The following is a 21,015-nucleotide window of genomic DNA, read 5'->3' as shown; positions in this document are numbered from 1 at the left end:
TTTACACTGTGTGATGGAGCTGCATAGCAGATATATATATATATCGTATATGCAGATTCAGCTTCCTTATTACGGGCAGAGACGCGACCCTGGGTCGAGTACGCTCAAGGATCTAGCCCAGAGCGTATAGGGTGCATATATTGGCAACGGCGTATCTATCTTAGGCTCTCCAGACCAAATTTTCAGCGACAAGCAATATTAATATCTTACGGTACCACGCTCGAAGTCTTCCGCCAACACTTTCATTTGTCCTAATGGACTAAGGTAGAGGGAAGGCATGCCTTCCGGGTAAGTTCGGTACCTTAATTAGGTGTTACCTACCTAGGTAGTTCGTAAGTTGATCGTCGTGGGGAAAACCAAGATTCGAGACTCGGGAGAGGGGGATAAGAGATAGTAAGGAAGAGGGATGCTCGGTTGTCTCCTTTTGGTTAAATGGAAGAAGGAAGGAGGGAACGTGGTCGTTGTATTAGAGGGTGTACGGATATGACTAAAACAGCCGAAAAACGCCCTCCCCGCTTCTCCCCCACTCCCGCCTGTCGCGCGATTGGCCGCCACTGCCCCCTTCCCGCCAAAAACAGCAGGGTGTCTTGGCGGCTCAAGCCGATAGTGCCACACAAACGGTTTTGTTGGCGCACTAATTCCTTTCTTGCCCTCTCCTATGTACTTTGTACATACATAGGTACAGTATGTTCCTGCATTACGACGGCGCCGCAGAGCCAGGTGGAGCAATATGGCCTGTGGGCTCTGGGCGTACCGGAAGTGAAGTAGCCGTACTAGCCGAGAAGGTCGCCTGTTAAACCGCACCGTTCACACTAGCCAAATACGTTGTATGGTGGCCCAGATCTCCCGTCTCCGTCCCTCCACCGTTTAAACATCCGAGACTTCCAGCACATGGTGAATGTCTCGACTCTCGTCTATCTCTCCGGTCTTCCACTTCGGGAGCTCGGTCAGTCCATCAATTTAAGATAGGGACTCAATGGGGAGACCTCACGTTTTAATATCGAGACCTCAAACGGGATATTTTAGTGGGGCCATGAACCCGCCGCCAAGATATATATATACCGTACCTATTTTGTATGTATACTTTATGTAGAAAATTGCAGGCGATATCGTAAACCTTAACGTATCGCTTCCTACACCGTAACTCTGAATCTAACCGCGTAAAACAGTATAATAATAAGTCACGATATCCTACACAGAATAACCGTTTACCACTACGGCTCCGAGCTGAGTATTAAGATTTAAGTATTAGGATTAAGTGTTGAGATTGAGTTAGTTACTATATCACCTACGATTATTTATATAATATGTATATATAAAACAGGTGCGGTATATATGCATCTTGACGGTGGCGTTATGGCCCCACTAAAATGTCCCATTTAAGGTCTCGATATTGAAACGTGAGGTCTCCCTATTGAGTCCCTTAAGATACTTTGGTCGGATTTCCAGGGGTCTGAACGCGATAGCAATTTGGAACCACTTGGCCCTCACCCTTTTTCTCACCCTTTTTATTATTATTCTTTTTTCGGTCGTTGTCGTTCGGGGAAGAGGGGTGGGGGGGGGTGGTCTCCGTTATCTGCCCTGCTTCACAGATCACAGACATAGACCAATCGGGAGAAGCGACATTGCCTGCCCCCCTTCCCTTTCAAAGCCATCATATATTCCTGTCATCGACTTCTAGGTTACATCTCCACTAGGTAGGTAGATAATAAACAATCAAAATACGAATAGACAATTGACACTGCACATCAAATCGAACGATCTATTTGATCATAGCTGTCGCGGTCAATATAGATTGGCCCGACCTTTTCCATTGCGCAAGTCAGCCTGACATGGGCATCTGTGCCCGACGAGCAAACACATATCCCATCGGCAGTCCAGAATGCGAAAGACGGGTGGTGATGAAAGCAAGAAGAGAAAGCGAATTTAGTCTGCTAGTAACTGGGCTCCTTCGTGATACTATGCCGACGTCAGTTCCCTTCGAGATGTACTCCATATACCTATATTCATAACTCTTCGAGGGGAGTGGCGATCTTTTTCGGCTATCGTGAGGTCGATCTGCATGTTCTACCTTCCCGGGACTCCCCCCGACGAACTCTGATCGGCGTTGAGGTGATCGTTCATCGGAACGGGTGTTGGGGACAAGCGACTGTGACTGGCTTGAGCGTGCAGCTCAAGACCACGAATAGGCCGCCGCGATATCGTCACGGGTAGTCCGCCACCATAGTTCTACTGAGAGGAGAGCATGTTCGTGTACGCTCCTAGAAAAGGGTCTGCGCCACCTCGCCATGCAGGAACGGCAACGGGAAGCAGCACCATCGAAGATCCCGCTTCATTGCCTATCGAGCGATCTTCAGAACTCCCCCACCCTCGCGTGTGTGGTCCACAACGACAACCCCCAGGGACCGTGCATGAGAGTGAGAAACCTCGGACGAGGTCCCCCTCCGACGGAATTGATATTCGGCAACAGTCGATGTCCTAGAGTGATTGATTCTCTTAGGTGAAACAGCAGCTGTTTCCTCGGACGCTTGACTAGGGGTCGGGTGATGAGATCGCTCTGTTGGCGCGACGCTTCGCTAATGGATGTAATATGCACGCCAGCCTTTGTTCTCTTGGGATGCGACGAGGGGAGACAATTCCCTCCTCTGGGCTGCTGCCTCACCAGAGTCCTCCTCGTCGACTTCACCGTGGTTCAGCGTGGCTGATTCGGACCCGAACACCCTCGCATGGCAAAAGTGCGCCATGAAGCCTTGTCGCCTGGTGCTACTCCGTCGTGCTTCCCCGACCTAAAAGTCCTGCTCTATCTTTCTGGTCTCTTCGGGTATCGAGGCTTGGGAATACGATAGAGGCAAGATGGGTCTGGGGGATGATATCCCGCAGATTATGGAGTTTATCATGGCACGGACAGTTTCGAAGCTGTCAGCCTCGTGAAAGACATGCACGCCACTTTCTCTGATGCCACAACAGACCCTCTTAGCAAGTTATCAACCCTCCAGGGGGATAAGAGGATGTTGCTTCGTGAGCCCTCGATGTGAGAGCCCAATTTCGAACACCGGAGATAGCTTCTTCAGCCTTGCACCGTTAGGAGCAGATGAATCCAGCCAAGGCGTCATGTTCATCACGCCCCGTAGAGACGTCCAGAACTCGTGCTCAAGCTACCCAAGTGTGAAGGCTCACCAACGTAGAAGCATGCATTTAATGTTGTTATAGCACTTAAGAATGAGTGACAGAGTCCTGAACTCTTGCCGCATGCTATCATCCAAATTCTTCACAATTGACTATGACAGTATGGAGGCGACTCGGGAGAGCTGTACATGACAGTTGTCGTAAACGAGGAAGGCAGAGCAAGACATGCAGAAAATCAACAAACCAAGGAGAAGAAAAAAAGAAGAGGAAAAAGTCGAAGAATAGCTGCGGGCCATGGGTTTCCCCCCTAATGAACGAACGGCAAAAAGAACGAAAACAAGCCTAGCATCATGTCTCGCAGCGAATCCCAAGACACACCGGCTGTCACGCAAAGAACCCCCCGCGGCAATGTGAAAACGAGGAAGCAGGATCATGTTGACAATTCCCGACGTAATGCACCCTTTTCGAAAATCCCCGGTATCGGCAACGAGCGGCAGGCTCAGAGCTGTTCCCGAAGACTTTTCACAGTCGGTGTAATCGCCAGATAACCTGCAGCCGCAGTGCCAGTCTGCAGAACGGGATACCTAACCCAGTACGATAAGTGCATGTTAGCCCGTTGAGAACTGTGCATAGTATCAGGAAGGCAAGGTCTGCAGATATGAGGCACAGCACGTACCGTGGAGCGACGAAGAGGGGTTTCCAGTTTCCTTCTCTCTTCGCTTTCCTCCGCTTTCCTTGCTAAGACATGACATACCGTTGGGGGACGTGACAGGATGCAGTGTAACCCTATGTAGATCAGGTTCGTTGCTGCGAGTGACTCCAGCCTAAAGGAGGGCCCAGGAAAGCCCAGGAACGCCGCCTATCAAGCCGAAGAGATCAAGAGAAGGCGTGAAACGACCCGGGAGGCCGAGTCCAACAGATGGCCCTGGTCGCATAGGTTGGACTGCCCGGCGGACTGGGAACATCCGGGGGAGGGGGTGGCCTGGGGCCTGGGCGCGGGTGAGGAGGCGGAGTTGGTGGTGGTCTGGGCTGGGGGACCTCGTTGATTCGGCCGAGGCCGTAATCCGACATGCAGCCAGGCCCGTTAGAGAAGTGATCCGGCCCGGAAGTATGGTCGAGCTCGGGTGGCTGGTCGCACAAAGTGACCAGGCCAACTTCGGTGGCAGAGCAGACACCAGGCCCCAGTGGGGGCATTGAAGCTGTGCAAAACGGGCAAGGGGCGAGTCGCGTAGGGTCGGCAGATATGGGAAACAGGACGCAAAGGCAGTGGTTCCATGCTCTGTCGTATGTCATAGCATCCATCCCGTGGCATGAGAGTAGAGTCCTTGAAGGGGAATTATGAACTAAGCACGATGACCAGGGCAGAGCTACTGAGCCGAGAGGAAGAAAAGGAAAGGACCAGTGGTTCAAATATATGTTTGCGATGCCCAGACTGCTCGGGAGCACGAATGGTGGAACGACCAAGCCACTCCGGTCTCCTTGGACTTTCTGTTCTGAACGCCGCATCCCACACAGCTGGCCACACTGGTCCCTGGTCACTGGACAAGAAGCCACTGCCCTAGGACCTGACCGTCCCCGTGATCCTGATAGAGACAGCTTTGCCAAAGAAGTCACCTCTCGTCATATTGGGGCCGACCCCAACGGCAGAGGAGCGACGGCAGCAGAGGAGAGCTGAAGAAGCCGATAGACTACGGCACAGCCAAGGAAGTGACGTACCCGGCCGCTAGAGTAGAGACTAGGAGAGGCTGCGTTTGCCATGGTAGAAGCCCTCGGTCGGCCTGATTTGGTCATGTTATGTCTGCACCATAGCATGGCCCTGGGAGCGTAGGGCACGCCGGTGGCACATGCGAACTTCCATAGCAAGAATCAACCATCAGGAGCGCAGTCATGGCAGGAGGATTTCCAGGGCCCGGCGTACCATCTCTGCATATTATGTGCTTCTCCAAGTCTCGACCCTGGTATTTTGATGGTTAGCCAGGGTAGAAAAGAGGGTATGGTCTCGGTTCGACGCGGGTTGGCAGGATCCGTCTGCGTTGCCAGTGAAGCCTCGGCCTCCAACCCTCATTCGCTTGCGGCACGACGCCGCGTCTGTTCCTGCCGTCCCACGCCGCATATTCCCCACGATGCGGATACCGCGCTTAGCGATAGCCGCGATGGTAGACGAGGATCGAGAAGAGATATAAATGGCAACTGGACATCAGAGGCGGTCCTTGGGAGGGATTGTCCCGCCGTCAAAAGTCCCGGAAAATGCTAAGTATAGCCTAAGCATCGCAGTGGTCTATCCTTCGGGGGCAACACCAAGCATAGCGTTGACATGGGGTTTGCCGTCGATTAAGGTGCCCATCGAATTGGGTCAACTGACCCGAGGGGTCTTTGGACAGATGTTGCCAAGGACCCGATCGCTGCGTAAACAGCCTTCAACTGCATCACTTGCATCCCGGCTGTTCGCCTAGGAGCGCGCAATTCTACCGAGGCGAAGCCAGCACCCCACCAGAGGCGATATGGGAAGAAACTGGAAACCGGGGTCGAAACAGCAAGTTCGGTAACCTGCGCCAGTTCGACTGGATCCATCGATACGCACCATATTCCTTCGCCCCCACGGAGCGGAGCGCGAGCGCGATCAAGAGGGGTACAACGTAGGGAGCGCTCTGTGCTATTTGTTCTCCGGCGAGACAAGACGAGCCTCGTATCCAATAACAAGATGTGGATATCTTATCGTCTAGACCTCCATACTTCCTGGGAAGCGCAATCGGGAACATGAAAAACGTAACAAGTCCGTCCGCATAAAGCGGCGGAAGAGGCTCTTGGCACGCAGGAGGATTTTGGCGAAAAAGAGCTGCCGGAGCGGTAAAGCGACTTCCCCCCATTTCAAACGTTTTGACGTGTGACTGGGCCCAATGCTCCAGTCGGTGCCCCATGTGGATGAATATTCATTTTGATAAAGACGTCCGCATATGCCGACAATGGTATTTTCGCTGCCGTCGAAGGCAGTAGTTTACAGTGCCCTAATCATGGGGGGACTTCGGTGTCTTGGCTTGTGCCGAAAATGGCTTCAACAGTGAGCGGTAATTGGGCCAGCCCGCTTGTGCGTTTGTCATTGCCGCGCCAGAAGCGGGCGCCAGCAATAGCCGTGGAACTCCCTTTGTGAATGACAGGTCGACTCCTGAGAACGAATCCCTGTCAGAGGGAAAGTGAAGGAAAAACGCGAAGGGCCGATAGAATTCTTGGAAATAGAACGACCGACTCCAAGATGAAGATGGCGAGCGATACAATGTTTCCCCAAAAGACCACAACGCCGCTTGGATCGTACAGAATATCGGTAGAATCATTTTCGGTGCCTTAAGGTAGACGAAGCAAGGCGGCGGCGATGCGATGTAGGGGTAGAAAAAGAATAAGCTGCAACACCTCCTATCATGAAACGAGCACGCAGAGTTGAGAGGATGGGGTGAGACCGGGCACCTTGAAGCGAAACCCGGCAGTAGACGAGAGCGCAGATGATCTCTTTGTTTATTCGTCATAGTGTTCCGACGCTCGCCAGCGAGATAGCTGCAAGCCTACGTACCTCTTCCATCGAATTATGTATAGTTTTGGCCTCAGGAGGATGTGCGTAGATCTCGCTCGACGTTTCCAGGACCTACAAAATTAGTCGCCTGGTGATACAAAGTAGCGCGCACCTTACATGGAAATCTCAACATTTGTACCATCCCGCGGTTGGGTTTGGATACCGTTACGCTGCCCAAAGAAAATCCCCCCATCGTCTTTTCTTCTTTTTGCAATACAGTTGTCCGATCCGCCTTGACTTCTCAGTCGTAATTTCGACGGCGGCGACCTCGGCTCGAGTCCCTAGATCTGTCGTCATAACTATCATAGCTGCTTCGGCTAGGACTCCTACGCCGGCGATCAGGGCCACCCCCCGAGCGGCGGCTGCCGCGGCTGCCGCGGCCCCCTCTTCCACGTCGCGGAGGCGGAGTTCTAGATCTTGAACGTGAGTAAGAGCGAGAACGACTCCGGTAACGGCTACCGCCGCCTCTTGAGGGCGGCGCAGCGGGGGGGGAACGTGAGCGGGAGAGGGAGCGCGACGGCGAAGGTGAGCGAGAGGCTGATCGGGGGCGATACGTGTCTGAGCGAGGGCCGTATCGACTGGGGGGGGCACTAGGACCGCCACCTCCTCCACGGGGGCCACCCATTCTTCCAGGTCCTCTTGGATTTGGATGTGGAACCCGTGGGTCAATGCCTGCGCCGCGTCGAGCTATGGGTGGCGGAGGTGACATTTTGCGACGGGGCAAGACGATCGATACATTGATAATGGCGCCATCAACCTGTGCCTCGTGCATGTGAGCGATGGCGTCCTCAGCATCGGCCTCATGATCGTAGAGAATATAGGCTGTGCCCCTATTGACGCCGACTTGTGTGGCAGGGGATGTAATCGTCAGCACCGGCCAGTATGGGTAGGGAGAAGAAATGAAGCATGACAGAAGAGCTCCTTCGGCCACTCACGTCGGCTAATGGGAAGGTCTAGGTCCTTCACTGGACCAAATTGGCCGAATATTTCGTAGAGATGATCTTCGTTTATGTTCTTGGTCAACCTCTCCACAACAATCTGCACGGCACATCGGTTAGTTCGCAACAGAGACGTTGGTGATGCTTGTGCCTGTGCCTGCCCATCCCGGATGACTGACCTTGGTGCTTCGCGCAGGAGGAGGGGTCAGACTGCGACCTCTGCTGTCGGAGCGTGGGCTGGGGCTACGAGAATAGCTTCTGCGACGGCCATTTCGACGGTGTGGAGGGGTCGGGGAGCGGGATGGTGACAGTGAATCGCGACGCCGACGGTCACGGTCAGAGTAGTCGGATGCAGGCGTGGGGGATCTCGTGCGGGAGCGATGCCGCTCACGCGATACCGAGCGAGAAGACATGCTACCTCGAATGGTGACGATAGCTCGAAGGATGGGAAACCGATGTGTGACAGTGGAGAAAATGGACTAAAAAGAGAGCCGTGAATACGAAATATATACCTACGCACTGCAGTAAACGGTACAGATGGACGTGGTGATGTGGGAAGGTATGTGGGTTGTACGTACCTAGGTAGAGGAAGTTTGGCGTTGGCGACGTTTGTTGAAGGGACCTTAGGACCAAAAAAACGGGAAAGTTCGACGCGATCAAAGCTCCTTTCGAACGCGATGCGATATCACGTGACACATGTACTTCCGCCGGGATCTGTCGCTGCTATGCACAGACCAGCTGTCGCCTCTCTTGGTTGCTGGGGAAGCCCATCACCAAAAGTTTCATCGTGAGTATCTGGGTCGCATGTCGCGCGAGTCGAACTTGACTTTTTCTTTTTCCCTTTTTTTCTTCTTTTTTTTTTTTTCTCCCAAACAAGACTTCTCTCTTCTACCCTACTAATTCCCACCAATTTTGACACGACACGATATACTAAGGGACAACACGATGCGACAGCCTTAGACTGCATAACAAAGAAAAACACTTCGACAACGCTCTATCCCCTTCATTGGCAAACCTGCAGCATCCCGACCCAAGCAGCTGATTCGCTTGCCTTGCTGTTGCTTCGGGCTTCCACCACCCACCATGGCACCACTCATTCTGCATAATGTTCCAGACGATGAGCTCTACATAGGCGACGACGGCGTTAGGAGACCATACGCAATGGTTTTTCCACAGTACGGCGCCCCTCCCCGTTACCTTTTTACCGTTCTTCTTCCTCCATTATTCGTGATGCATGGCTAATTCAGATCTTGTTCTCAGTCAAGAAGGCCATTCGGGCAGCATTCGCGCCCGACGAGGCGTAACAGAGACGGGATCGTTTGGAAAATCCACCCGCCGCTCTCGTTCGCGAACCGGAACGCCAGCACGCCGTGAGAACCCGACCCTAGCAGCAGCAGACAAGATCTTCAGTGACTGGGTCGCCAACAAGGCCACCTCCCAATCCACCAACAACTCATCCTCGTCTCTGCAGCGCAAGGCAAGCGGAAATAACCTCCTCAGCCAGCAACAGCAAGATGAAGCCGCCCCGACGGCCAACTCCCAGCGCCTCCTCAAGTCCGAACCCACAGAAGTCATCCTCCGTGGCTACCGGGCCTCGGCTCAGCAGTATGCCGCCGTCAACCACTACGAAAACCTCGCCGGTCGGATCTGCGAAGACTACCCGCGGGAGCCTCCCCCCGACCAGCGCCGCTACAAGGGCGACCTGCGTGATCCTGCCTACACGCGCCGCCGTGCCCTAACGCCCGAGGAGAAGGTGAAGGTCAACCGTGCCGACGGTGGGGAGCATTGGGTCAAGGTCACCTTTGAGAGCGCCGAGGCAGCCGAGACGGCCATGTACGCGAGTCCTCAGTCCATCCTCGGCTGTCTTGTATACGCTGAGCCCTACCGCGGCTACCCGCCTGCCCAAGATGAGCCCATCTTCGACACCGACACCCTAGGCTCCGTCGGTCTCGACGACAACAACGCCAATAACGGCATTGGTTTCGGCACCTCACGCCGCCGTCGAGGTATTCCGTTCCCGACAAGTAGCACCTTGCAAAGCCAGCGTTCTTTCGGCGACGATACCCCTCCAGGCTCGCACGCTTCCTCACAGACCCTCGACACCGCCACCCTTTCCCAGACCAACACCGTCTCCTCGGCCACCATCACAGACGCCCGCTCTCTGCCCAACGGCTCTGTCTCTGCCTCTGGCGCCGACGGCCATACCCAGCCACCGCAGCAAGGCGACCCTGCCTTTTGTCGCAAGATCCCGACGGCCCGCCGCGCGACGCTCCGCTCGGCCGACGAGGCACACCTGCCCTCCCAGAGCTTCACGGCGAGGCTTCTCGCGGCGGTGCCGATTCTCATGTGGTTCATCGGCGGCTTCGGCGCCATGATCGGCAACGAGGTGCCGCGCAAGGAGAACGGCGAGTTCGATTACGACAAGGCGAGCCCGTACTGGAAGTTCATATGGTGGTTGGACGTGACCTTTCGTCTGTTCAAGGGGGAGATTGTGAATGCCGCCGATACCGACGACTAAAGAGGGGGAATGCTTCAATTTTTTTTTTCTTGGCTCGACGAACGGGAAGCCATCGATCGTCCTTGTTGATGTCAGACCGAGTCTATAGCGTATGCCTCTCGAACATAGCAACCTCCATTCGGGCTGTTGAATTACCCGGTAGTAACAATCCGCTGGGGTGGGCTCAGTATTGCATAGGGACTTCATTTGGGTTCGGAGCGGGCGTTTTATTCAACGGGAACACTGTAGGGGGAAACATCAATCTGTATTAACGCCCCGTCTGCTTATCCCTTCAATTGGGGGATAGTCTCTAACCCTTCCGTACGATACCTTACCCATGCCATGGAATGCCTCTAAATAGATAGGCAAAGGGGTATAAAGCTACCTAATAAACAACGCATAACCAAAAGCATAGGTAGTCACGCTACCTCTACCACCCCACATGTTAACACTAAAATTATCAAGCTGGACCGTCTTCAGACAGATCTCGTTCCCTCGACCGCCCTCTCTCCTCATCGTTCCCTTGCTTCGCTTGTTGGAGGGCTTCACCACTCGCGTTCCCTCTTGTTACATTCTCCCTAGCAGGCTCGTCCTCCTCATTTGTATCACTGTCTCTCAACTGACCCTTGCCTTCGTTTCTCCATGGCTGGTGTTCTAGATCGTCTTCCTCCCGCCCGTCGCCGTTTTGTTTCATCTTCAACTCTCCTGCATCCCCTAATACTTGCACCGCGTTGGTTGGCTCCTCCCTCTCCTCTCCTTCCCCACCCTCGTCTTCATCATCTGCCTTGATCTCCTGGTCTGCCGCTGCATCTGGTGTGACTGCAGGCTCGCCAAGGGTATCGTTAAACGGCACATCCGTGGGGTTCCGCCGGATAGGTTGCGGACTAAACGGCCTCGCTCCCCTGGGTCTGTTCTTACGACCAGAGTCCGAAGACACGCTCCTCGTCTCCGCGTCTTCGGCATCTCCTCCGGGTGACGGCCCGGACGCCACCGCGGCGCCCACGAGACTCTGGTACCGCTCCGCGTCGTCCACCAGCAAGCTATCGCTCCTCGTGTGCCCAAGCGGGCGGGACGCATCCGACCCGGCATCGGCGAGTATACTCCGCGGCGGCAGGATGCTGAACAGCTTGGACGACGACCCGTTCGAGGCCACCCCGCCGGCCGCCGCACTGACATAGTCGTCGGGCAAGTCGGTGGTGGCGAAGAGGTCCTGCCCCCGCTCGAGCAAGTCGTCCAGCCCGCCGCCGGTCCAGCCTTTCCGGGCGAGGGACTCGAAGATGTCGACCTCGGCGCGGACGAGGCTGCAGGTGGCGTCGACGATCTTGGCGCTGGTCTCCTGGGACTCGCGGAGGAGGGTGCGGGCGTGGTCGCCGTGGAGGGCGGTCAGGCCGTCGAGCTTGGTGGTGAGGTCGACGAGGTGGGCGCGGAAGCGGCCGACGTCGCGGCGGCGCTGGCGGTGCAGCTTGAGGCCTTCCTTCTCGAGGCGGCGGATCTCGCGGCTCTTGTCGCGGACGGTCTTGACGTAGCTCTCGTCCTCGTCCTCCATGGCCCGGCGCCACTTGTCGAGCTCGTCGAGCAGGGGCACCTCGAAGCTGCGGTAGACTGTCTCGGAGAGAATGTGGTGGTGGTTGGCCACGAGGTGGTGGACGCCTGAAGCCGAGAGCAGAGGGTCGGCCGAGCAAGGGGCGGCGGAGGCGTGGAAAGAACCGACGAGGGAGGCGGCGTTGGGGGAGGGGCCGATCGGTTCGGCGCGGGCTTCCTTGAGGCGGGCGCAGGCCTCGAGGGCCGAGCCGAAGGCAGAGGAGGCGGCGGAAAGGGCGGCGAGGGCGAGACGGTAGGACTTTGCAGTGGCTAACAGGTCGGCGTATGCCGTCTGCGAAGCTTCTAGATCGGTCTTGGAGAGGATAGCATGGGCCGGCCGCGGGGGTGGTGGTAGAGGGAGGTTGTAGGTTGATAGGCGGTTCGCAGTAGACGCGAAGGAATAGGTTGGCGAGCCCGGCACGGGAGGAAGTTGTGAGGGGCTCGGGGAAGCATCACGAGGTTGCACCGCGTCGACCATGGCGGGCGACGTAAAATAACGATAACGATGTTCGAGAGATGCGTTTGTGGTTAGATGGACCGTGAAAGATTGGTGTATATCTTTTCCTTTTTTTTTCTTCTCCTTTTTTTTCTCCTTTTATTATCTTATTGTTCCCGTGACGCGGATCGGCTGAGGCAGAGTTGACAAGTAATCTTGACTGCGCGTAAGTCTAGGAATATGCAAAGCTCATCGGCCAAGATTCGAACATCATGATTGATAAATAGGCAAATGTTTTAACGGTAAAGGTAGCAACGGTTTTCGTTTCGTGTTGCGGCGTGTTGCGGAATTGTTGCCTCGTAGGACGTGGCCGAGAGGTTCATACCTAGGTACGAAGTAAGGTGTTACGAAAGTATCCGTACCTTTTAGGTACGATGATGCAGAAGCTCAGCAAAGTCATCAGACCCTGCAAGTGGCGCCAATGGGAGACATGTAACAGTACATTTGTCTCCTACCCTAAATAAGGTACCTTGCCTTACGGAGTATAATTAACGGCGGGTCCAAGTGCAGTCCGTCCAACCAAGAATCCATGCCGAGGTACCTGTAAACATCTCGAGGTAGCATTGGGAGAGAGAGAGGCTTCTAAAGTAGGTACCTAACATTCCATTCCACACGGTGTAACGGATAGATAACTGCGTTGAAGAGACGCAGAATGAGAGAATAATCCCAAGGCAACCACTACTTGTCCATCTCGTCTTAAGAAATTCGTGGGCTACGGCTGCGTCTCCGGAGTAAAGATCGCGATAGGCCAACACGGTACGTCCTACGGTGGGAGTGATTTAGCCATAAGGTACCATATTTCAGTCTTATATAATCTTCGCCCCCGGTAAAGCGGGTGAAGCCGGTGAAGCCAGCGAACTCGGTCAAGCCAGCAGAGAAATTCCCCCCCTCTACCCATGGCTTCTAATCCTTTGTTAACCCTTTAACCCAGACCATAGACATTCAGACAAATCTCAAATTAGAGCTAACTAAACAAGGTATTCATTCCCTGATCCCTTCACTCAACGTCCCCTAATCCTCTATTCCCTTTACTCGTCATAATAAAGATCCCAGTCGATCGATTGCTTGCCTCTCCATTCATTCTACCCATGCACTTACTTACTTGACATTGAATTCCCGGCTGAAGCTAGGCAGCCCCTTGTGTCTCCTCTCCATCCTCTTTCTGGGGAGTTACTTCTATCTCACACGGCACATATCTCCGCTTCTGGGATCTCATCAAAGTGGACTCGATACCGTATCAGACAACCCCAAACCCGGTACTGAAGCCGACCTCGACCCTGAGCTCAACCAGCACGATTCATCCGCCATGGCCTCCATCTACCGCAAATCCAATCCTCTAGTCTTCCCCGCCGCTGGTCGGCACACGGCTACCGTCATTTTCGCCCATGGCCTCGGTGACACAGGTCATGGCTGGGCCAGCGCCGTCGAGAACTGGAGACGCCGTCAGCGCCTCGATGAGGTCAAATTCATCCTTCCCCATGCCCCCACTATTCCCATTACTGCGGTATGTCTATACGTCTTGAGTCTTGCCCTCCCCTTCTCCACTGTTCTACCCTCTGTTGTCCGTGTTGTCTACGCAGTATGAGAGGACATGGCCGTTTAAGCTAACTCCTGGGTAGAACTGGGGCGCCGTCATGCCCGGCTGGTTTGACATTGTAAGCATCCCATCATCCCCCCCCCAAATCTCCACCTAGGGTCACCAACTCTTCTCCTGGACCTCATCCTGTGTATTCCCCCCAACACGCCCCCCCAAAAGACCACCGTCTCATCCTTCTCCCCCCGTCTTCTCCGTCTTAGATCTCGAGGACCAAACCCGAGAACCACGCGCCGCTGAAACCCGCGCAGAAAGCCCTAGACGGCACCGTCGAAGCCATCCGCGCCAACGAAGACGAGCCCGGCGTGCGCCAGTCGGCCCAGTACTTCCACGAGCTCATCCAGGCCGAGATCGACGCCGGCATCCCCTCCGACCGCATCATCCTCGGCGGCTTCAGCCAGGGCGGCGCCATGTCCCTCTTCGCCGGCCTCACCTCCCCGCACCGCCTCGCCGGCGTCCTCGGCCTCAGCTGCTGGCTCGTCCTCAGCGGCCGCTTCGCCGACGAGATCAAGCTGCCCGGCAAGGATGCCAACGCCCGCACTCCCGTCCTCATGGCCCACGGCACCGCCGACCCCGTCGTGCCCATGGAGCTGGGCCGCATGAGCGCCGACATGCTTAAGGGGTTGGGCTACGATGTCGAGCTGAAACTTTACCCGTGAGTCTTCTCCATTCAAAAAATTTCATGAGGCAGACTGTGAAGGAGGGTGTGGGTTTCGAGGACGATGACCATGCCAGACAAGAAAAGGTGCACTAATATTGGATGTTTCTTACAATAGGGGCCTCCCTCATTCTGCTGCCTTGGAAGAGCTCGACGACATCGAGGCCTGGCTCACCAGGAGGCTTCCTAAGCAGGGTTCCCAGTAAAACTGACCTGCCTGGGCTTTGCGTGAGCTGATTTACGAGGCATTGCACCTTGTTTCTCACATGCATAAGGCAACTGTCATGTACCGACATGGGCGTGTTGGACCTCATTAGACTCTTTCTGCCACATCTAAAGATTCTCAACTATCATTCTCAAGCTAGTCAAAAAGAAGACGAAAAAAAAGAAAAGAACCCCCCCCCCCCCCCCAATCGCCCTACGAACTCCTGTTCCGGTAACCTTCCTACCAGAAACAGTTCCACAAGCTATCGAATTCCAATCCAGCTTCATATCGGGGCTCTAAACTCCCGCACGTTGCGATGCCACATCCTTGGGATAAAAGACCGCTGATGTTGTGCCCGTTGGTGGCATATAATGAATGATATTGGTATTCGTCTGTCTTCTTCAACTTCCAACTAACGCGTTCCCCGTCAGATAGACATATTATTACAGTGGGTTATACCTATCCTGCTTCATCGTGTTAAACCAACTCCATTTTGGCCCCAGGTCGCCAACGCAAAAAAAAAAAAAAGAAAGAAAGAAAGAAAGAATAGTCAACTGCGGCTCTCCAACAAACCACCCAGCATCCAACGTTACGTATTACGTTTCGAGTTGATGGTTCGTACCTGCTTAAACAAATGCTTCCACCTCGTCGCAGCCCTCAATCTGCTTCCGTCGGTTGCTTAAGAACAAATCCACCATCCGCTGGCCACCCGAGTTCTTCGCCTTGCTGGCGGCCGATCCAAGGCCCTTTGGCGTCTTCGACTCGTGCGAGTCTTCCTCCGTCGTCCATAGAGATAGACGGGGCCATGCTGCAGCCTGTTTACCCCGCGCGACAGGAGACCCCAACCCAGTAGCGTAGACGTGTTTACCAACAGGAGTGGTCCGAGCAGAGGCTGCCGCGTCTCCCACCACGTCTCGGGTCCTGTCCCGTCGAATGAGCTTGATAGGGGATGCACTCCGGGTTGACGCATAAGGCGCTCTATTCTCCTCCGAACCGGGCATCAAAGCCGACGTGGCATCCAGGCCGCCGGCACGTTTGTGGTTCGGCTGCATGCCTTCAGGCGACAGCGGAAACCCAGCCTCGGAGGGCCCCGGTCGTGACGAGTTTCTAGCCGGTACGCTCATCCCTCGCACGCGTTTACCTATGATCCGTGGTGATTCCCTGGTCTTGACGGACGGCCATCGTGATTCCGGAGAGGCAGGAGCTCTCATCTGCTGTCGTGGCGCCATGGATGAGTTGAATGATGTTTCCGGGAACGTGGTGTCGTCCTCCTCAATTTGGGCATGCTCCCGCACGTGGCCCAGGGGGTTGAACAAACTAGACATGTCATATTGAATCTCTGTCGTTTTAGAGTCTCCCTTCTTCGACACCCGAGAGGCAAGGTGGGCCTTCTATTCCACCGAGCTCCCCTCTGATGCGATTCGGTCCGCAAAAGCAGCTTGATCTGGCCCAGGTCGAGAAACTGCATCATTAGAAGCTCTATCTGAGAAGGCAAGAGGACTAGTGATGGTTGCCGGACTATATGTGATTGGGTTTCTAACGGCGCTACCCCTCGGTTCGTCGGCATGAACTGAGACGGGTTTGTCCTCGGAGTACACGCTTTCCGAATACACCGACCCGGTCCGCGGGGCACTCTCTGTGATGACGGATAAGCGCTGACAGGTTCTGTCGCTAGTGCCGACCGACACCCCTGAGCTAGCCCAGCTCGACACGCGGGATTTCTCTTCGGAGGGCTGTAGGCTCTCGCTGCCGATGCTCACGATGCTCCCCTGACGTGATTGAACAGCCCGGATGCAGTCGGCGCTATGAATAGAAGGCACCCGAGCTGGCACTTGGCCGATGGTGTACACTTCTCGCCTTGATGCCTCCATGCGCGGATAGTCCTCTTCGGGCTCCTCATCCGTGCCGAATTCGTTGCCCGGAGCGGGGGGTCGCTCGTTGTTTCGAGGCTCCTCAGCCACAGTGTCAACCTCTTCTTCGCTCTTTCCACGACGGAACAGGCTTTTCAGCTTCATCTTAAGTCTGCTGGAAACTTTGCGGGCTTTCTTCCGGAAGCCGTCTTCCCGGGGTGGTGCAGCCACTGCGTCAGGGGAGGCGAGGTCCAATGGGATACCGGTACTGACATTACTGGTATGTCGAAGAGACCTTCTCAACCCCATGGAAGTGTCCCTTCCCTTTCTCAAACTTCGCGAAATCATGGAGTGTCGGGAGCTCAGTTTCCCCTGCTCTTGAACTTGCTCACGGAGCCTCTCTTTGGCTATGTGTATGGCTAAGTCATTGCTCGCCCGATGTCCGCCAGCATTCGAAGGGCCGCTTTGGCTCAGACGTGGTTTAAGAAAGCTCATGGACTTGGGCGCCCTGAGAGCCTGGTGATTTTCTGACGTGACGGTGGGGGCCATGTTTTCTTTACAGTGCTCGAAGGAGAACCGGACAGGGACCCGTGGAGTGGGTTGATTAGGCTGCCGGTCGGAGTCCTCGCCGGCGAAGCTGTAGCCCGAAGTCGATGGGTACTGATGGGTAGACTCTCCGGCCTCGGGCCCGGCCAAGTCGTTCAGGTACTCCGCAGTGTAGCTGGAGACGGTCGGACGACGAGCTGCAAAGGACTCCCGGCTGGAAGCACGACTGGACGGTCGATTCTCGGTATTTCTCAATATATTGCGCCGATGAAGACTGCTACGGTCAAAGGAGAAACGCTCAGCAGCACGACCACTGGCCAACCGCCTGGGACCGGGGTTGTTGTTGACGAAGCGGATGCTCTGCTGGCGACTTAATCCAGAGTTAGAGGGATGTTCCTCGATGGGGTGGTAGATGACGGTGTCCTTGCTTGAGGAACTAAAAGTGTCCCACGACGGCGGCTCCATTTCAGTGCTGCGACGGTCGGGTTCGGGATGGTAACATCGATTTGCAGCGATCAAAGCGTTCCGCCGATCGATAGCACGGTCAATATCTTCGAACGGCGAGCCGGCTGAGCGAGAAGAAGGACGAGAAGAGGCGTTTGACCTCGTCCGGCGAAGACTAGACCTGCGTATAGCCTGTCTGCGTCGTAGCATGATCGACCAGGCAGAAAGCGTGGGTGACCGGTATTAGAAGACGAAGAGACGAAGATAGTATGACGGTTGAAGCAGGGTGGGAAGGAAGAGAGATAGTTGGCTAAGTGAAGCTATAAACGGCCCCCGAAGAAGATATCGAGGCTTCACTCTGAGGCGGTTTAAGTATCGGCAACTAAGCAAAGTCCAAATAGCAGATGGATGGATAGCGTGTTATCTGTCTAGCCCAAGGGGGGGGGGGGCAGACAATACAGTGTTGAATGATGGCGGGAAAAGAAGAGGATTTGCAATAGATGAGGATCACGGAAGAGAACCAGGTTGGAAGTTCAGTTAGATCGTCATGAGAAGTTTGTTTGAGTTCAAGAAGTTGGGGAGCCCATCAAAGGGGACTACTTTCCCGTGTTGTCGAAATATTGTCAGGGAAGAACTCTAGACTCATCTGGTGTGTCAGGGGCGCGCCTTCTTTCCAGTCTGTAACACTCCGGTACCTGCGTATCGTGGGCTTAGGCTAGGCACGTGGGCGTTGGTGGCAAGTACCTTATGGCAAGTAAGGTACGGAGTATGGCAAGTATCACAGGTTGCTCTGTTTGGCTTTGGCTTGTCAAGCCAGACCATCGCCATACGAAGGACGGAGTGCGCCGGAAGGAAATCACACATCCGCCGTGCTGCCAGTCATTCTTAGCCAGGTACAAGGTGCGCCTCCAATAACCAGACGAAACTTTCCCTCCCGTATTGAGATATCCATAAGGTAAGGCACCTTAGGTGGTGGTTGTTGGGAGAGTGGCGCACTTAAGGTTCCAAGCGAGTCTCCGGGGAGTTACGCAACCTTTCCTTCACGAGGTTCTTGAAACCCACTGAGACGCCTCTTCATAACTTTTCTTGTGGGCAGGAAGGGAGGCGTTGAAGCGAGACTTGGGCCTCGTCGTAACTCGTCAATCCATCCAGATGAAGCTTGGGGTGGAACGCGTGGAAACCAAAAAAAAAAAAAAAAAAGGACAAAGGGGGCGGTTTCTCCCGAGGTTATCACGGAGGCGAGAGACGTCAAAAAAGATATGAATCCGAGTAGTCAATTCCGTGAGAGCCTCTAGCTTCGATATGCAAATCGATGACCTATACAAAAACGAAGGGAAAAGAGGAGAAAAGAGGGGAAAAAAAAGCAGGAAAACACCGAACCGTCCATCACACGATGCAAATCCCAGGAATCCCATGAACGATAACTGTAAAAATTGTCCCGTGCAAACCATAGAGCTAGGAAAAGAAAATAGGCGACGACGGTTGAGGTCGCTCTTGCCTTGATTGGACGCGGACTATCTAGGCCAAGGTCACGAGGAAAGCCATTTACATAGCGATATCCTTGAGCAGGTCCTTGAGCTCGCCCTCAATATCATGAAGATTGTTCGAGAACTTCTTCACCTTCTCAACGAGGAAATCGAAGTCCTCCTCAGCAACGTGCTCGACATTCTGAAGAATGCTCATGAGACCGTCTTCCTCACCCTCATCCTCATTCTCACTCTGCGCCTTGTAGCTGCCAGCGTCAACGATGGACGTGTAGTTGCTGCAGCCGCCGCCGTTCCAGGCGAGCAGGTTGGGAGTCTCAGCGGGCATGTTGCGGATGGCATCGACCGTGGCAACCGACAGGAGGTCGGCCTTGAGCTTGGCGGGGCTGATGGGAGAGACAGAGTACTCAGAGTCGGTAGCAGGCTGGAGAGAGAGGTAGTAGGCAAGCAGGCCGGCAATGTGGGGGGAGGCCATCGAAGTGCCCGAGATGGTGTTGGTGGCGTACTTGGAGCCGATCCAGGTGGACAGGATGTTAGTGCCGGGGGCGAAGATGTCGGTGCACTTGCCGTAGTTGGAGAAATAAGACCGGGCATCGCCGAGCTCAGTTGCGCCAACGGTAACGGCCTTTTCGGCCGCAGCAGGAGAGTAGTTACAAGCGTCAGCGTTATCGTTACCCGCAGCCACGGCGAAGTGGATGCCGGCCTCAACGGCGGCGTTCACGACACGGTCGAGAGCTTCCGTCTTTCCGCCGCCGAGGGACATGTTGGCCACAGAGCCCTTGAAGCCCTTGCGCCCGCCGTCCTTGGCAGCCTTGACCTGCTCGAGATGGGACTGGGCAGCCCACTCGACACCCTTGACAACATCGGACATGGTGCCGGAGCCGTTGGAACGGAGGACCTTGACCGCGTAGACGTTCGCCTTCTTGGCAACGCCGTACTTTTTGCCAGCGACGGTACCGGAGCAGTGGGTTCCATGGCCATTACCATCGACGTCGTCATCGCCCTCGGGGATGGTCTTGCCCCATTTGGCTCGGCCCTCGAAGTCAACATGGTCAACGTTGGTGCCCGTGTCAATGATATAGGCATCGACGCCCTCGCCAGCGGTCTCGGTATAAAGATACTGGTTGTAGCTGCCGAAGTTGAGACGCTCGCGGTGCGAGACACGGGCAAGGCCCCAAGGAGCAGACTTCTCAGTCTCCGGCTTGCAATCCTCCTCGGTCACAATCTCCATGGTGTGAACGATGGAGTCCTTTTCAATGAATTCGACCTGTCGGATGATATTGTGGTTAGCAGGGGAAATCGCTTGGAAAGTGGGGGATAGGAAGTAGGGAAGACAAGTCTCATACATCCGGATGTCTCCGAACCTCCTCGATGGTGGCTTCATCGAAGTGGCCAGAGTAGCCGAGGAAACCACCAAGCTTGTAGACATGCTTCAGGCCGTTAAACACCGTCTCAGCGTGAGGCTCGCCACGCTTGCGCAGTTCGAGCCGCTCATCGCTGCTCTTGGTGTGGATGTGCTGAACCCAGCTCTGGTGCTCTACGGCACCCGACTCGCTGACGTGGTCCTTGAACTTGATGATGTACGAGTTGGGAATGGCCTCAGCGTTCGAGGAAGCGAGAATGGGTGCGGCACCGCGATGCACGGTGTCGATGGAGACAGTAGGGGCGGCGCTGGCAACAGCGGCCGCAACGACGGCGCCGGCGAAAAGTCTCATGTTGGGCAAGCCGAAAGAGAAGAAAAACGAGCTCGTCTACTCGAGACGCAGAAAACCCGCTAAAAAGGGAAAGGGAAAATGGGATTCCGAACGATGAAAGTGATGGGAATGATGGAAGTTGTTGATGGGAAAGGGAAGATGGAGGAAGGGGAGGAAGGGGAGGATGAGGGAGGAAGATGAAGCGGAATGAGGAGAGATGGAGCTCCTAGGTTGATAGATAAACACTAACCGGGGGGGCGGAGGCGGCAGCGGAGGCTGCGTGTTCCTACCCTGGTTGCCCTGTGGGGAAAGGGGGCCAAGTATGTGACGCATTCAGGCA

The 21,015-nt window shown here is 55.0% G+C and overlaps 12 protein-coding genes across 12 annotated transcripts; 3 read left to right on the top strand and 9 right to left on the bottom strand.

Annotated features, from left to right (window-relative positions):
* Nucleotides 1-3,237: 3,237 nt before the first annotated feature.
* SODALDRAFT_108614 (hypothetical protein) lies at nucleotides 3,238-3,827 on the bottom strand. The gene is made up of 2 exons (XM_028606528.1): nucleotides 3,803-3,827; nucleotides 3,238-3,710 (listed from the first exon to the last, which is right to left on the bottom strand). The coding sequence occupies exon 2, from the start codon at nucleotides 3,558-3,560 to the stop codon at nucleotides 3,279-3,281; it is 282 nt and encodes a 93-aa protein (XP_028468768.1). The 5' UTR covers nucleotides 3,561-3,710; nucleotides 3,803-3,827; the 3' UTR covers nucleotides 3,238-3,278.
* On the bottom strand, nucleotides 3,726-4,828 carry SODALDRAFT_108660 (hypothetical protein). The gene has a single exon (XM_028606529.1). The coding sequence runs from the start codon at nucleotides 4,630-4,632 to the stop codon at nucleotides 4,003-4,005; it is 630 nt and encodes a 209-aa protein (XP_028468767.1). The 5' UTR covers nucleotides 4,633-4,828; the 3' UTR covers nucleotides 3,726-4,002.
* A 34-nt stretch (nucleotides 4,829-4,862) lies between these two features.
* Nucleotides 4,863-5,418, top strand: SODALDRAFT_108612 (hypothetical protein). The gene has a single exon (XM_028606527.1). The coding sequence runs from the start codon at nucleotides 5,093-5,095 to the stop codon at nucleotides 5,378-5,380; it is 288 nt and encodes a 95-aa protein (XP_028468766.1). The 5' UTR covers nucleotides 4,863-5,092; the 3' UTR covers nucleotides 5,381-5,418.
* Nucleotides 5,419-5,914: 496 nt separating this feature from the next.
* Nucleotides 5,915-6,786, bottom strand: SODALDRAFT_108610 (hypothetical protein). Its single transcript, XM_028606526.1, has one exon. It carries the CDS (start codon nucleotides 6,642-6,644, stop codon nucleotides 6,132-6,134), a length of 513 nt encoding a protein of 170 aa, XP_028468765.1. The 5' UTR covers nucleotides 6,645-6,786; the 3' UTR covers nucleotides 5,915-6,131.
* Nucleotides 6,761-7,897, bottom strand: SODALDRAFT_322204 (hypothetical protein; the record flags this gene model as incomplete). The annotated part of the gene is made up of 5 exons (XM_028609694.1): nucleotides 6,761-6,776; nucleotides 6,906-7,360; nucleotides 7,425-7,531; nucleotides 7,624-7,726; nucleotides 7,844-7,897. 5 exons carry the CDS (start codon nucleotides 7,895-7,897, stop codon nucleotides 6,761-6,763), a joined length of 735 nt encoding a protein of 244 aa, XP_028468764.1.
* An 812-nt stretch (nucleotides 7,898-8,709) lies between these two features.
* SODALDRAFT_322203 (hypothetical protein) lies at nucleotides 8,710-10,144 on the top strand (the record flags this gene model as incomplete). The annotated part of the gene is made up of 2 exons (XM_028609693.1): nucleotides 8,710-8,801; nucleotides 8,887-10,144. 2 exons carry the CDS (start codon nucleotides 8,710-8,712, stop codon nucleotides 10,142-10,144), a joined length of 1,350 nt encoding a protein of 449 aa, XP_028468763.1.
* Nucleotides 10,145-10,367: 223 nt separating this feature from the next.
* SODALDRAFT_330676 (hypothetical protein) lies at nucleotides 10,368-12,517 on the bottom strand. The gene has a single exon (XM_028611263.1). It carries the CDS (start codon nucleotides 12,180-12,182, stop codon nucleotides 10,584-10,586), a length of 1,599 nt encoding a protein of 532 aa, XP_028468762.1. The 5' UTR covers nucleotides 12,183-12,517; the 3' UTR covers nucleotides 10,368-10,583.
* A 623-nt stretch (nucleotides 12,518-13,140) lies between these two features.
* SODALDRAFT_330675 (phospholipase/Carboxylesterase) lies at nucleotides 13,141-14,857 on the top strand. The gene is made up of 4 exons (XM_028611262.1): nucleotides 13,141-13,704; nucleotides 13,820-13,855; nucleotides 14,046-14,449; nucleotides 14,571-14,857. The coding sequence occupies exons 1-4, from the start codon at nucleotides 13,507-13,509 to the stop codon at nucleotides 14,656-14,658; spliced, it is 726 nt and encodes a 241-aa protein (XP_028468761.1). The 5' UTR covers nucleotides 13,141-13,506; the 3' UTR covers nucleotides 14,659-14,857.
* Nucleotides 14,735-15,149, bottom strand: SODALDRAFT_356976 (hypothetical protein; the record flags this gene model as incomplete). Its single annotated transcript, XM_028613956.1, has 4 exons — nucleotides 14,735-14,785; nucleotides 14,879-14,897; nucleotides 14,968-15,069; nucleotides 15,145-15,149. The coding sequence occupies 4 exons, from the start codon at nucleotides 15,147-15,149 to the stop codon at nucleotides 14,735-14,737; spliced, it is 177 nt and encodes a 58-aa protein (XP_028468760.1).
* Nucleotides 14,972-16,092, bottom strand: SODALDRAFT_108484 (hypothetical protein). The gene has a single exon (XM_028606525.1). It carries the CDS (start codon nucleotides 15,980-15,982, stop codon nucleotides 15,284-15,286), a length of 699 nt encoding a protein of 232 aa, XP_028468759.1. The 5' UTR covers nucleotides 15,983-16,092; the 3' UTR covers nucleotides 14,972-15,283.
* Nucleotides 15,761-16,726, bottom strand: SODALDRAFT_330673 (hypothetical protein). The gene is made up of 2 exons (XM_028611261.1): nucleotides 16,333-16,726; nucleotides 15,761-16,249 (listed from the first exon to the last, which is right to left on the bottom strand). The coding sequence occupies exons 1-2, from the start codon at nucleotides 16,670-16,672 to the stop codon at nucleotides 16,203-16,205; spliced, it is 387 nt and encodes a 128-aa protein (XP_028468758.1). The 5' UTR covers nucleotides 16,673-16,726; the 3' UTR covers nucleotides 15,761-16,202.
* Nucleotides 16,727-18,777: 2,051 nt separating this feature from the next.
* On the bottom strand, nucleotides 18,778-20,863 carry SODALDRAFT_343138 (hypothetical protein). Its single transcript, XM_028613113.1, has 2 exons — nucleotides 20,328-20,863; nucleotides 18,778-20,248 (listed from the first exon to the last, which is right to left on the bottom strand). Exons 1-2 carry the CDS (start codon nucleotides 20,694-20,696, stop codon nucleotides 19,043-19,045), a joined length of 1,575 nt encoding a protein of 524 aa, XP_028468757.1. The 5' UTR covers nucleotides 20,697-20,863; the 3' UTR covers nucleotides 18,778-19,042.
* Between the last annotated feature and the right edge of the window lie 152 nt (nucleotides 20,864-21,015).

Source organism: Sodiomyces alkalinus (genome assembly GCF_003711515.1).
Source record: "Sodiomyces alkalinus F11 unplaced genomic scaffold SODALscaffold_2, whole genome shotgun sequence".
NCBI classification, from domain to species: domain Eukaryota; kingdom Fungi; phylum Ascomycota; class Sordariomycetes; order Glomerellales; family Plectosphaerellaceae; genus Sodiomyces; species Sodiomyces alkalinus.
This window is presented reverse-complemented; position numbering and strand designations above follow the sequence as displayed.

What these genes read in the sequence shown, in the direction of transcription:
- SODALDRAFT_108614 (XM_028606528.1), bottom strand. Translation starts at nt 3,560, where the DNA reads ATGATCCTGCTTCCTCGTTTTCACATTGCCGCGGGGGGTTCTTTGCGT.
- SODALDRAFT_108660 (XM_028606529.1), bottom strand. Translation starts at nt 4,632, where the DNA reads ATGCGGCGTTCAGAACAGAAAGTCCAAGGAGACCGGAGTGGCTTGGTC.
- SODALDRAFT_108612 (XM_028606527.1), top strand. Translation starts at nt 5,093, where the DNA reads ATGGTTAGCCAGGGTAGAAAAGAGGGTATGGTCTCGGTTCGACGCGGG.
- SODALDRAFT_108610 (XM_028606526.1), bottom strand. Translation starts at nt 6,644, where the DNA reads ATGACGAATAAACAAAGAGATCATCTGCGCTCTCGTCTACTGCCGGGT.
- SODALDRAFT_330676 (XM_028611263.1), bottom strand. Translation starts at nt 12,182, where the DNA reads ATGGTCGACGCGGTGCAACCTCGTGATGCTTCCCCGAGCCCCTCACAA.
- SODALDRAFT_330675 (XM_028611262.1), top strand. Translation starts at nt 13,507, where the DNA reads ATGGCCTCCATCTACCGCAAATCCAATCCTCTAGTCTTCCCCGCCGCT. An exon ending in TGCCCGGCTGGTTTGACATT is followed by an intron (nt 13,856 to 14,045) that starts GTAAGCATCCCA and finishes AAACCCGCGCAG; the next exon opens with AAAGCCCTAGACGGCACCGT. An exon ending in GTCGAGCTGAAACTTTACCC is followed by an intron (nt 14,450 to 14,570) that starts GTGAGTCTTCTC and finishes TTCTTACAATAG; the next exon opens with GGGCCTCCCTCATTCTGCTG.
- SODALDRAFT_108484 (XM_028606525.1), bottom strand. Translation starts at nt 15,982, where the DNA reads ATGTCTAGTTTGTTCAACCCCCTGGGCCACGTGCGGGAGCATGCCCAA.
- SODALDRAFT_330673 (XM_028611261.1), bottom strand. Translation starts at nt 16,672, where the DNA reads ATGAAGCTGAAAAGCCTGTTCCGTCGTGGAAAGAGCGAAGAAGAGGTT. An exon ending in CTCAGGGGTGTCGGTCGGCA is followed by an intron (nt 16,250 to 16,332) that starts CTAGCGACAGAA and finishes GAAAGCGTGTAC; the next exon opens with TCCGAGGACAAACCCGTCTC.
- SODALDRAFT_343138 (XM_028613113.1), bottom strand. Translation starts at nt 20,696, where the DNA reads ATGAGACTTTTCGCCGGCGCCGTCGTTGCGGCCGCTGTTGCCAGCGCC. An exon ending in AGGTTCGGAGACATCCGGAT is followed by an intron (nt 20,249 to 20,327) that starts GTATGAGACTTG and finishes ATCATCCGACAG; the next exon opens with GTCGAATTCATTGAAAAGGA.